This window comes from Setaria italica, chromosome VIII, assembly GCF_000263155.2.
Source record: "Setaria italica strain Yugu1 chromosome VIII, Setaria_italica_v2.0, whole genome shotgun sequence".
Classification (NCBI taxonomy): domain Eukaryota; kingdom Viridiplantae; phylum Streptophyta; class Magnoliopsida; order Poales; family Poaceae; genus Setaria; species Setaria italica.
Genome location: NC_028457.1, coordinates 24,402,507 through 24,416,447, shown reverse-complemented (window position 1 = coordinate 24,416,447; position 13,941 = coordinate 24,402,507). Strand labels below are relative to the sequence as shown.

Genomic DNA, 13,941 nt, shown 5'->3' with positions numbered 1-13,941 from the left:
CATTTCTTCAGTTTCCATTGACAGAACAATGAGACAACACAGCAGTTATTGTGAATTCGATATATCTGCAGGGTATCACATGAGTTGAGATATCGAGTACATTCCTAGGAAATCTAATTGTTTCAATTCTTTTGTAGTGCACTAGTTGAACTGTCAAGGACCAGTGTTTTGCTGATGTGCAATGTTTGTATTCGAAATAGTGTTTCTAGCAGAATGAAGAGGTAGACCTGAAGTGTCTGTTACTCCTTTATGTCTGTTTATGTTGCAAAATTTCATGTTTCAATCATCCATGCTGTCTTTTTCCACTTTTTCATGCTCATGCTCATGCTTTATTTTTTTATTTTTGTTTATAGGTAAGGCGCACTTAACCAAAGATAAGGAGCATTTTAAGAATAGGTTTTCAGTTTACAGGATTTGTGATTTTCTACCTAGTCTTGTTGATGAGCAGAAGCAATGCGTCCGTGAGGCAGGCTTTGGTGCCCTCCTGTCTCTGGCTGAGTTTTCTATCGCAGTTAAGCTTGTCAAATGGATTATGAAATATATGGATATAGGAACAAGGTTATTGTATTCAACCGCGACCTTGTCTACAAGATTCTTGGTTTGGAAAAAAGCAAAAGACCCTTGAAGCTATCTGGCGATTCTGAAGATGTCAAAAACTTCGAGAAGTCTACAAGGATGGTGAAAGAGCAAAAATCGCGAAGTGCAAAGATATTGTGCAAGCAAGCAAGGATAGGGATTCTTTTTTGAGGGCTTTTGCTCTATTGGTTCTAGGGACTATCTACACTCCCGGAACTAGCAACTATGTCAGCCTGAAGTATCTTCATAGCCTAGTTGACATTTCTGAAATTAGCAGCTATGACTGGGCTGGCATGTGATAGAGGAGCTGATGAATGAAGTCAAAAAGTACCAGAAATTCACACCCGAGCGGCTTGAGAAAGACCACCAGATTGGATCTTGCCTCATCATTCTAGCGGTGGGGTTAGATCTTTTTTTGGCGTATCTTCACTTTTTCCTGCCCATATTTTAATTCTAATATCAATTTCTTTTCCAAAACACAGATTGCTTACATTGACTATCTGGATTTGCCAATCGATCGAGAAGTGCATCAATTAAATTACAACCTCCCTCGCATCTGCAATGTCACAAATGAGGACTTTGATTTTGTTATGCCAGTCGATAAGAACAGGTTGGCATTGGGCAATTCATTTGGAAAGCTCCCCGTATGTCCTTTTCATCCCCTCTTTTTCCTTATTTAACTTAGTGATACTCAATATTCATTTCCTACTTATTTTCATGTCTAGTTTCGCGACTTCTCCCGTACACCTTATGGTGCTGCCCCAAGTGTAGAAGATCATATTACCCATGCTGCCACCAAGGAAATCCCTGCCGTCAGCTCTCTAGATGATTGGTTGCACCAACCACCATCAACCAGCAATCCTTTGCGACAGGTTAAAAAGCATGTCTCATTTTCAGTTCCGTCTTGTTTCATCTCTTAAAACTCTCTGTTGCAATGTTTTTCTATTGCAGAAAAACATGTTTCCTTCATTCTTCAAAATATTTAATGTTGCTATAGTGGTTCTTTAATGTTTCAACATTACAATATAGGTGTTGCAGAAAAACATGCCCGCTTTCGATGAATTCTGCACCCATATTTTTGGATTCATTTTAATGTATGTTGCTGTAGTAGTTCTTTAATGTTTTAGAATCTACGTATAGGTGTTGCAGAAAAACACATATGTTTCACAAAGTGTAATATGTTACATTAACGTTACACTAATGTTTCAACACACATTCTTCTAATGTTGCATGCCAACTTTCTATTTTTTTTGTCATGTTAAGTTAGATCCCCATCATGTTGCAATGTCCCAATACACTAGTTTCTTTTGTTGCAGTGTACATATTTCATATGTTTCATGTACATTCTGTATTTTTATTGCATTATTGGATCAATTTTTTCCTAACACTCTTTTCTTTTTATTTTTTTATAATTCTAAAAGACAGATCCCTCTCGAGTATCAAAATGTTGCTGCTCACTATAGTAAATTTATGGAGCAAGATGTTCTTGAGCTTGCTGATGTTGTATCTACAACAATCAAGGTTCATATTAAAGATCAAGTCATGGGCATGTGGAGGAGGCGTCACAGTGAGATGTTGGCCAAGATGGCAGATCTAGCGAACTTGGCCAGGAATGATGGTGGGGGAGCAGGGGCATCCACCATCGATGGTGATGCAGCAATGCCATCCATGTGTGCTAGTGGTGCAGATGGGCCACCTACTACTGTCGGTGCCACAACAGATGCATCCACCAGCACTGCTGGTGTAGCTAGAGCCCCCACCAGCGCTGTTGCTGCACCTAGAGCAACAATCAGCGCTGCTGGTTCACCTGTCGACAAGATCAGCAACGATTCAAGTTATCTTGATGGCATCCCTTCATTTGACCTCTTTGTTAATGAAGACATTGTAAAAGATTGCCCGACCCCACCAGCAGCAACTACTAACATGGGTGACCTCCTTTTTACCTCGTTGTGTCTCCACTTTCATTCTTTCTTTCCTGCACATATTTGAGGTAATTGTAAGTCTTTTTTTCTAGTTGATCACACCATTGATGATACCGATGTGAAGAAGTCTGGATCAAGTACACATGACAAGAAAAACAGGAGGAAGAGGGCTGCAATTAATTTGAACGAAGGAAAGAAGTAGAAGAGAATGAAGTTAGATGAAGAAACTAGATATTGAAGAAACTGCCAAAGAATTTAGATGCAATGAAAGATGAGCAACAACAACCGTGAGTTCCTTTTCATTTCTGTTATATTTAGATTTTGATCATAATGTTTAATGTTTATGTAGTAATTCTTTAATGTTTCAACATTACAATATAGGTGTTGCTGAAAAACATGTCACCATCAATATGTTGCTCTAGTAGTTCTTTATTGTTTCAAACTGAATATATGTCAGGGATAGATCCCCAGTACCCGCAAGGAAGGAAGAAGTTGGACTCCTACTAGGATTCCCCTATAATCCGACTAGGACTCATACCGTGTACTCCTACTAGGACTCCTCCTTATAATCCGACTAGTACTCTTGCCTCCTGGAGTATATAAAGGAGGGCAGGGGTACCTGGATCGGTAGCTCACCTAAGCTCAAAACCCAAGTGCAGGGCGCAATATACAACACCCCAAAACAAGATGTAGGGTATTACGCTACTCTGGCGGCCCGAACCTGTATAAATCCATGTCTTGGGCCCTCGCTTTTACCTTCGGATTCCAGGTCCAGTGATCCCCCAACTGACTAATCGACTACCTCGGGTACCCCCTTGGTAGGCTGCCGGTATAAAACACCGACAATATATAGGTGTTGTAGAAAAACATGGCTGCTTTCGATGAATTCTACACACCATACTTGGATTCATTTAAATGTATGTTGTTGTAGTAGTTCTTTAATGTTTCGGAATCAACATATAGGTGTTGCGGAAAAACACATATGCAAATGTGTGTTCTATATTTCTATATGCAAATGCATTCAACAAATGTTGCACTACATTATATTTTTTATTGTTGCCGTAGTGTACTATGTATGTTGCAAACTCTGCTCAACCATGTTGCATAAATGTTGTCGTGCCTTTTATTTTTTGCAACATGCGTTGCCAACATATGAAACACCACAAAAGTGTGCATACAACATCAACTGATTAAATGTTTCAGCACATCATGTTCGTTGTTGCCATACTACAACACAAATGTTGAGTCAGAACACGTAGCCAAATCATCTCCAGCTCATGCATTTAGACCAAACCACATGGTGCAACCTCAGACATGGGCATAACAACAGCATGAATAATTTATTTTTTTAGTAAAAATGTTAATCAAAGGAAATGTTGCAGTTGATCAAATGAAATGTTGCAGTACCTACCATTACATGTTTCTCAAGCTCAACTCAATGGAAAAAATAAAAATAATGAAAATTAGAGCTTTAGCTCCGTTTCTTCAGCTCCCTTGCAATTGCCTCTGCCTTGGCTATGTACGCGCAGGTCTAGACACTATGGTCGTCTTCAATGCAATATAAGCATGGTGGGATTTTTTGTGGCTTCTTTCCTTTACGCTTCTTTTTCATTGCTTTCTCCTTAGCTTGCACCACTATCGACTTCAACCTTTCCACCTTCTCCTTTGGACGCCCCTTACGGTTTGTTCTTGGTGGATTCTTTACCATGACAGCAGGTGTTTGGGACTGTTGACCTGTTGCAACATTGGATGCTTTAGAAGCCTGAACTTCATCTTGTTGCATTTCTGGTGAACCCCCTGCTGCCCTGACCGCTTCTACCAATTGATCGATCCTAGCAGAAGCAACGGTGTACTTTTTAGGACTTGAACAAGCTTCAGCTGCTAGTGATGTCATTTTTCTACACAATGCATTGTACCTTAGCTTGTTTGTGGTCGGGACACCAAATGCTGATTCAGCCCCCAAGAGGCGTTCCGGTATCCTTATCGTCACTTTGTTTGACCACCTTCTAAGTAGATACTTCTCTGGAATTTTTTCGACATCCCTGTTTGTGAAGACTTTCAGTATGTGTGGACACAAGAGGCCATCCCGGTCAAACATGTTGCATGAGCATGTATACAATGTTGCATCTTTATCAACTGTGACCGTGCAGACTCTGGTTGAATTTGGGTGCACAATTTCAATGGGCCAGCCCTGGTCATCACTAGCCATAGCCCCTACTTTGAATCTTGTTGAATCACACAACAACTCTTGAAATTTACCAAAGGCTTCACTAGTGTAGAATGCAGCAGCTTGCTTCTCGAAAGCATACCTCCCCCATAGTGGTGGATCTGAAATCTCCCCCTTGCAATGCTCCTTATTCTCTCTTTCAGTCATGGTGTCCATGATGTAATCATATTGTGTGACAAACTGCAACACTGAGTCCTGAGGGTGAACAACCTTCTTGAATAATGAATTCATGCTTTCCGACCTCCCTGTCGTGCTCGTGAAGGGGAAGAAGTACCTTCTGAAGTACGCAAGTGCCCACATCCTCCTTGTAGTGGACATACTTTGAAAGAATTCATTTTCTTGCAAGTGGTACTTGTCCTCTATCATCGCCCACAACATCTTGAATTCTTCAGGTGTTTCAGTCCGGTTCACATAGTAGTCAAACTCCTTGGCAAAGTCTTGTTCCTCACTAATAAGCCAAGAAAGTTTATCATTCGCCTTGCTCAGCACATGCCATTTGCAACATCTGTGTGTTGCATTAAAGAACACTATCGCTATTGCTGCTTTCATTGCTTTATCCTGGTCCGTCATTATGTTGGTTGGTTCATGCCCACCCATTGCTTCCTTCAACCTTTCTAGCACCCAAACAAATGTTTCTGTTGTCTCATCCGGCAATAATGCACATCCAAGAAGTATGCTCTGCAAATGGTTATTTATCCCAACGATTGGTGCAAATGGCATGTCATATCTGTTGGTGCAATATGTTGTGTCAAAGAAAATGCAATCACCAAAAGTCTTGTACAGCTCTCTAGTCCTGTCATCCACCCATAACAATCCTCTAACAACATTATTAGCATCAATCATCGGTGCATAATAGAAGCAAGGACTCTCAGCTTGTTGCTTTTGAAAATACTCCAATGTTGCATCCATGTCCCTGAAGTTGAGACCTCCTCTCAAGTGCGTCCTCATGTTTGAAACATCCTTGCTGCTAAAAGTAAGGTTGCCAAGTCCACCATGGAAATCAGCAAGGACCCCCATGATCTGCGTGGTGCTAATGTTTCTATGGTGTAGTGTTTTTAGCAGCTCATAATCAGCCAACGAGATGCTGCGGTGGGACCTCAGGTGTTTCCTCACCCCAATCGCCTTCACCATGGGAGGAGTATGGTCAGGTTGCATTACAATGACTCTCCACTTCCCATTTCTCAAGCCAACTGCCATGTGAGCCTTATAGTCCAATTTCTTGATGGTGTTGCGCTTCCTTGTTGCTGTGGTCAGCACAGTTATTGCTGCTCTCTTCTTTGAATCCCCTAGTGTTGCTGTGTCATTAGTCAATGTGCTTGCTGAGGTGGTTTCCTCCTCTCCATCATCTGCTCCCTCCTGAGGAGGCTTCCTAGCATGAGAACATTCCCACTCTTTTCTGATCAATCCCTTTGTGACATTGCTATTTCTTGAAGATGCCACTCTGATGTTAAAACCCATCTTCAAAGCATAGTCATTGTACACGCTTCTTGCTTCTTGTATTGTGTCAAATTCCATCCCAACACATGGCACTACCGGCTGTGAGCATACAACATCTTCATCCTCATGGTAGACCTCCTCATCTGTACCAACCTCTACTTGCACGTACTCAGTAGAGTTTGTTGACACGCTTCCAATAGGACCCAGCCCCCCATGACCCTGCATAGCAAAGTTGCAGCTAGGGTTACAGGAACAAGAGAAATTGATGTTCAAAACATAATTCAGATATTGAACATGTGCTTCAATTATTCCTAGCACGTTTCTCTCACCTTTGTTGCAACACCTTGTTGCCCCACATCTTCATGTTGGTCGACGCTGTTGTTGCTTGATGTTGCTGCAATCTGGGGCTGCAGCTTCGAATAATGCACCTATTGCAAAAGGGTTATTCAGACGTTGCAAACGGCAGTATAAGATGTTTCGATCATGAGAACACGGTTTACTTCAACTGTGTAGAGCCTAAGGATAAAAAAAACCTTGGAAAATTGTCAAAAAACCCAACACCATGAACACCCATGGGGAACCAGAAGCCCATAATCCAAATTTTAGTGGAAATCCAACCTGTCCTGCGGAGTTAGACGACGTGTTCACGGTCCAAGCAATTGCACCCCCCCACGACATCTACAACATGGTGAATTTGGACCCTTGATGCGGAGGCCAAGCCCCCATGAACACTGCTCGAGCTACCTGGGTGGGTGGTGAGGGGCATCATCACGGGATCTGTAGGATTCCTTGCAACAATTGGGGGCGGATGGTCGGCATGTGGTTGATTTGGAGGAGGGAATTCTATTCTTTGGAGGAGATGCGACATCTGCACTCCCTGGCAACGGATCAAAATTTTGGGGGCGTCGCCTCGCCTGGAGCTCGTCCCTCCCCGAGCCGCGCGAAGAAGACGACGCCTGGAGCCACTCATGTCTCGTGAAAAAGTTTCTAGGTGGTCTATGTTGCATGCAACACGCAAGCAATGTTGTGGTGGGAAATTTTTCTGGTTCATCCAACGACTATGCTTCACCCAATCGGAGGGCTGCGCCTGCGTCCGACTCTAGTGCCCGGATCGGACGTCCAGGCGCTAGCAGCTCCGAATAAAATATCATATCGGCAATACCCTTACTCATGCTTTTGCATGCAGCCGGGCACCTCTTGTGTTGGTCATGCCCCATAGCCATCTCGTGCGGTTGTGCCCTCCTTTGTAACTCCACACACTCCTTCCGTCCACAGTGCGACAGTGGCTCGGCAGTGGCTGTGGCTCAAAGCGAGCACGGTCACAAATCATAGAAAACCTTGTGCCTCTCAGCTCGCTGCTCAGGTAGCAGCGGCTGCAAGTGCAGCTCGCCATGGTTAAGGGTTGAGCACTAAACACCCGGACTTTTAAGCCTTCGGCAGCGGATTGATCTCAACCTTGTTCGAAAATAAAACCCGTTTCAATTAACTGGTCGTCATTTATTTAATCGCCAAACGAGTACAACAACACATGAAGTTGACAACATGCCGTCTTCTTCGTTAACAAAAACGACCTTCCATCATCAACAAAAATCTCGGTTATTTTTTACCAACCGGGACTAAAGATGTGGTTTTAGCCGGGACCTTTAGTCCTGAATAAAGGCCGGGACCTTGGGAAAACCGAGATCTATTATGTTTCCCAACCGAGACTAATACTCATTTCTCTACCAGTGGTTCTTGCATCTCACGACATGAATACTACATACACATGGCTTCGGAAAGCTATGATGTTCGAACATTGCAGGGAAGAACGGCGTCATGGAACGGCTTCACCTTCACCGAAAGCGAAGCCGCGGAACGCATACAATTGAAAGTAGTCCACGGAATACCACCAAGCGGCACACAGCTGCAACCAGAGCCATGGCACCCGGTTAAATAGCATGTTTCACCACAGTACTGAAGTTTACCGAGCTTGGAGAGGATTAGCTCCTCCATTATCTGCCTTGGCAGTGGGGCGCGGGAACCGTCCCCTTTCATAGCCTGCATTGGGCGGGCCATGGCCGCCGGAGCTGCCATCAGCTGTAGAGCCACCATTGCGGCCAACAGGGCCACCACGCTGACGTGCTTCTTGCCGCTCTCCATGCCTGATGAGTGCTCTTTAGTCTCGGTTCGATTTGCAGCCCGGGTTGGCCGTTGGCATCGTCATTCCTTTTATAGCTAGGGAGGAGACAACATTAAATCTGGCAGTTGGCACGACTTAATCACTGATGGTGCCCGTCATCACTGCTAATGGACAGAGCATTAACGAGCTGAGTCTGACGACCACACCTGCAATCGTTTGGGTCGTCGGGTGGCCGCTCCGAGCCCGAATAATCCAGCAGCTCAAGCTTCATTTCATGCCTAGGCACGCGTGATCTACATCTTCGATCTGCTACCCGACTCCTGCTCGTTCAGGCCGGAGAAGTCCTGGAACTGCATGCGCCTTGCGCCTCAATGCTGGAAGCTCAGCTAGATCTATGGGAGGTTACCTAAACATAATGATGTGTGGTATTTCTCATCTCTCTATTTCTCCACACTGTTTGCGGTATTTCTCATCTCTCTATTTCTCCACACTGTTTGCGGGACTGACCTGCGACAAGGACGCTCCACACTGTTGCAGTATCAAGGTCTTGTTTAGTTCTCAAATTGGGAGTGGCAAAGTTTGTATTTTGTCATAAATGCGTAACTGTAGCATTTCGTTTGTATTTATGAATTATTATCCAAACATTGACTATTAGGCTCAAAAAATTCGTCTCGCAAAGTACAACAAAACTGTGAAATTAGTTTTTGATTTCGTCTACATTTAGTACTCCATGCATGTACCGCAAGTTTGATATGATGGGGAATCTTCTTTTTGCATAGTGCTAAAGTTGGGAAAAAAGGGAAGTCCAAGTTAGGCATATAGACCAACGTGCGTTTATTTGTGTCCGCGACGTAGAGAGGCCGAAATATTAAACTATTTCTTTATCTAAAAATTTATGTATTTCTGGCCACCTGACCTGTCCATCGCTCATGTCGGGGCCTCTCGCCAAAACGTGCAAGCGGCTGATCAGTGACCGGTCACCGACAGAAGGACGCTAGTGGCCTGGCTGCATTTAATTCCTGCAGGGTCGTGTTATCTCTCCCGACGAGGGATCTTGCCTCGTGTCTACGTCGACAGCGGCTAAGTTACCGAGCTTTAAGCTTCGTTTAGCCTGTAGCAACGAGGGCCGAGATAGCACATGCGTGGAGCATATTCAAAAGCCTGAGCTAATAAGAGCAGTCTTCGTATTCAATAGCAACCGTTTAAAAGGACAAGCAAAATTCACTTTCTGTTGACGATAAAATTCGGAAGATTTGGCAGAACCGGTCAGACTAGTTTGGAAGTGCTTAAAATGTAAAGTGGACTTCACCATTATATAGTTCTTGTCGAGGTGATTAAACTACATATGTAGAATGTCTGATTCGGAGTTTGGACGAGGGAGTTATGATTTCGGGAAGATCTACATCGAGGAAAACCGGTCAGACCGATATGCTAGGGCGGTCAGACCAGTTTGGTCTGTATAGTCTAGTTAGAAGTTGTATTTCCACAAGGGATCATATAGGCGTAGGGAGGGGTATGACACGTGAATACCAAAGATTTTTGTAAGACTACCCAACTATACATAGTATATACATGTATTAATTTAGCAAAGGCTGTCTCCACAAATCCAAACTGAGTCCAACTCAATAACTCATTGTTTACGGTCCATAAGTGACAAATCTGACCGTCAACTCTTGCAAAGAACAGTAAAATAACAAGCACCAACTTAGAGATAGGAGTTTATCTCTAATCATTTCCATAAGTTTTGGTGAATTACTGTTTACATGTTTACGCGTCTGCATCTGGGAAAACATGCTCAAACACATAAGAAAACACAGCTTCGGCCTATCCTGAGAGAGCATGAGATAGGTGTTGGAGGTATGCCCTAGAGGCAATAATAGAGATGATGATATTCCATTTGTATCCATGATTTATATTGTGTTCCTTGAATATCCATTAAAGGCTACTTGAATTGATTTGCAATTATGTGAATTGTATGTGAAACTCTTTACTTGTATGGTTATTCTAAAGTCGTCCCTAGTCGGAGTTCATGTGAGGACACACATGAATATTAGACTAGCACATGTATTAGTTGATAACTATGTTTCACGAGTCATGGACATGGAGATGTTGAACTAATAATGTGGGCACATGTGGAGACATGTGCTAGGACTGACCCAACACGAGAAGTAGTTCTCTTTACACAGCATATACGCTTTGTCCTTAGACCTGAGATTGTCGCATGTACTCAAGATGTCGATCGACTTACTTAGGGGCTATCAAACGCTATGCCGTAATAGGGTAGTTGTAAAGGTAGCTTTCGGGTTTGTCAAGAAGCATGCTATGAGACATAGTCAATCAAGATGGGATTTGCCCTCTCTTATTGAGAGTGATATCTCTGGGCCCCTCGAGTGATCGGATCCGAAAATGCATGGCCATGCTACGTATGGTTAAGAGTTAACCTACCAAGGGATTCCGAATCATAGGATCGAGAAAGAGCGGTCGGCTTGAAGCTAGACCAAATATCGTGAGGCAAAGGGAATAACACGTATATAATGTTGTGATAGTTCGTCTGATATGATCTTCGTGTGCGTATAGGAGTTGGCACGTCTTGCTAGAGGCCGCTACCGACTATTGGGCTAAGTAGGAGTACTCGGGCCATGTCTATACGTATCCGAACCCATAGGGTCACACACTTAAGGGGCTGGAAGCCCAATTCGGATGTGATCCAAGTTGGATTAGGTTTAGAAGTACTAATGGGCCTCGGACCCAGAGGCCCGTTAGGAACCTCTATAAATAGAGGGGTGGGTGCGCCCTAGGGTTTACACCTTTTGGCGAAACACATCTGTCGCGCCTCCCACGCCCTCGCCTGTTGCAACTCGCGAATCTAGCGGTCCGGCTTGCGACGCTTCCTCCCTGCACGTGTGGATACCTTGGAGGTATTGTGCCTGCAGCACTTGGACGAGCCGTCGACGAGCCACGACGAGCCGCGGCATGAGGGTGATCTTGCTGCACGTGGACGAGCTGCTGAGGAGTTGTGGGACGTCGACTTGATCGACTACGTACAACTACGCTGATCGACTTCGCTGCATCGACGCGAATCTACATCTTCCACATCAGTGCATCGAGTGGTAATCCCGTGATCCTTATACGGCAGTTTTCCTGGTTTACGCGATAGAAATTTTTGATTTGCGCTAGTGTAGCCTACCTCGTATCCCAACAATAGGAAGAGTTCACTTGACATACCAAACCAACTCAACTTCACCCACATCACCACATCACCCTGGACCCACATGAGGAGCCTACAAGGAGTGCATCGACCGAATATGGGCCCAAACGGTGCAAGTAGGGGTTCAAACGAACCCTTGGTTCAGCCAAACCACTGTGCGCCCGATCAAGCCCATCTTTCTCATGGAGTCTCCTACCACCTTCCCAATGATGGTTTCCGTGGGATTTGCCGACCATACATCCTCGGGCCCACTAGAAGATCTGTACGGACCCACTCAAGGGGACGTACTTGAGATGTATAAGGACATGAAGAGTACAGTGTAGGGTAACGTATACTACATGGAACTCCTAAAGGAATAGTCGGAATACTAGGAAACTACTCTACCGAGTTAGAGTAGGACTCTATAGTCGTGTTGGACTAGTGCACTTGTACCAAAGACTACCCTATTACCCTGCTCCCCCAATATATAAGGGCGGGCAGAGACCACCCCCCCAAAAAAAAGTTCAACCAAATATAAGCATACAACATACATGACGTGTTGGAGGTATGCCCTAGAGGCAATAATAGAGATGATGATATTCCATTTGTATCCATATTTTATATTGTGTTCCTTGAATATCCATTAAAGGCTACTTGAATTGATTTGCAATTATGTGAATTGTATGTGAAACTCTTTACTTGTATGGTTATTCTAAAGTGGTCCCTAGTCGGAGTTCATGTGAGGACACACATGAATATTAGACTAGTACATGTATTAGTTGATGACTATGTTTCACAAGTCATGGACATGGAGATGTCAAACAAATAATGTAGGCATATGTGGAGACATATGCTAGGATTGACCCAACACGAGAAGTAGTTCTCTCTTTACACAACATGTACGCTTTGTCCTTAGGCCTAACATTATCGCATGTACTCAAGATGTGTATCGTCTTACTTAGGGGTTACCAAACGCTACACCGTAACAGGGTAGTTAAAAAGGTAGCTTTCGGGTTTGTGAAGAAGCATGTTGTGAGGCATGGTCAAATCAAGATAGGATTTGCCCCTCTCTACTTGACAGTAATATCTCTGGGCCCCTCGAGTGATCGAATCCGAAAATGCATAGCCATGCTACGTACGGTTAAGAGTTAACCTACATAGGGATTCCAAATCACAGGATCGAGAAAGAGCGGTCGGCTTGGAGCTAGACCAAATATCGTGAGGCAAAGGGAGTAGCAAGTACGTGATGTCATGACGGTTCATCTGATATGATCTTCGTGTGTGTATAGGAGTTGGCACGTCTTACTAGAGGTCGCTACCGACTATTGGGCCGAGTAGGAGTACTCGAGCCATGTTTATACGTATCCGAACCTATAGGGTCACACACTTAAAGGGTTGGAAGCCCAATTCGGATGTGATCCGAATTGAATCAGTTTTAGGAGTACTAATGGGCCTTGGACCCAGAGGCCCATCAGGAATCTCTATAAATAGAGAGGTGGGGGCACTCTAGGGTTTCATCCCTTTTGGCCAAAGCATGGCCACCGCGCCTCCCACGTCCTCGCCCTGTTGCAACTCGCGGACCTAGCAGTCCGGCTTGCAACGCTTCCTCCCTGCACGTGTGGATACCTTGGAGGTGTTGCACCTGCAGCACTTGGATGAGCTGCCGACGAGCCACGATGAGCCGCCGACGAGCCACGATGAGCCGACGATGAGCCGCGGCACGATGAGGATCTCGCTGTATGTGGATGAGCTACTGAGGAGTTGCTCGACGTCAACGTGATCGATTACACTGATCAACTTCACTGCCCTGACACGATTCTACATCTTCCGCACTAGTGCGTCGAGTGGTAATCCCGTGATCCATATACGGCAGTTTTCATGGTTTACGCGGTAGAAAAATTTTGTTTTGCGCTAGCGTAGCGTACCTCATATCCCAACATGACGTAGGGTATTACGCAATCTAGCGGCCCAAACCTGTCTAAACCATCTTCCTGCATCACCATCGACTCCTTGATTTCGGCAACACCCACCAACCAAAACACTATCTCGGGTACTCCCTTGATAGGTTGCCGGGTCAAAATACCGACAGCTAGCGTGCCAGGTAGGGGCAGTCGTTGAAATTCTCCGCATGAGGTCGATGGCTCAAGTCATCATTAAGCCTGCGTTCATGTTCGAAGCGGGCGCAACGTTCATCTTCGGCATCTAGCTCTACATCGCTGATGGCATTGGAGGTTTCCAACACTGCATCATCGAAGAACCAGAGAAGAAACATCTCGACAGAAACTCTTGTCGACGTGAGGTGGAAGATTTCATCGAGAAACTTGAATTTAACCACAACTTAGACTAGTCCATGCGGACAGGCAATTCAGCTATCGTATGGACCGGATACAACTCCAAGCCGATTCCCACTCGGACTTCGAAACGTGGTCATGGCGCATCAGCAACCTTTATCAGGTCCACTCGAACTCCAATC

General features: G+C 44.6%; 1 protein-coding gene across 1 annotated transcript; it reads right to left on the bottom strand.

Annotated features, from left to right (window-relative positions):
- Positions 1 to 4,029: 4,029 nt before the first annotated feature.
- LOC101784683 (protein FAR1-RELATED SEQUENCE 9) lies at positions 4,030 to 8,301 on the bottom strand. Its single transcript, XM_012848199.1, has 4 exons — positions 8,127 to 8,301; positions 8,049 to 8,065; positions 6,492 to 6,590; positions 4,030 to 6,381 (listed from the first exon to the last, which is right to left on the bottom strand). The coding sequence occupies exons 1-4, from the start codon at positions 8,299 to 8,301 to the stop codon at positions 4,030 to 4,032; spliced, it is 2,643 nt and encodes an 880-aa protein (XP_012703653.1).
- Between the last annotated feature and the right edge of the window lie 5,640 nt (positions 8,302 to 13,941).

Coding starts and splice junctions, on each gene's coding strand:
- LOC101784683 (XM_012848199.1), bottom strand. CDS start 8,301: ATGGAGAGCGGCAAGAAGCACGTCAGCGTGGTGGCCCTGTTGGCCGCA. Junction 6,382..6,491: donor AACAAGGTGTTGCAACAAAG/GTGAGAGAAACG, acceptor TTTGCTATGCAG/GGTCATGGGGGGCTGGGTCC.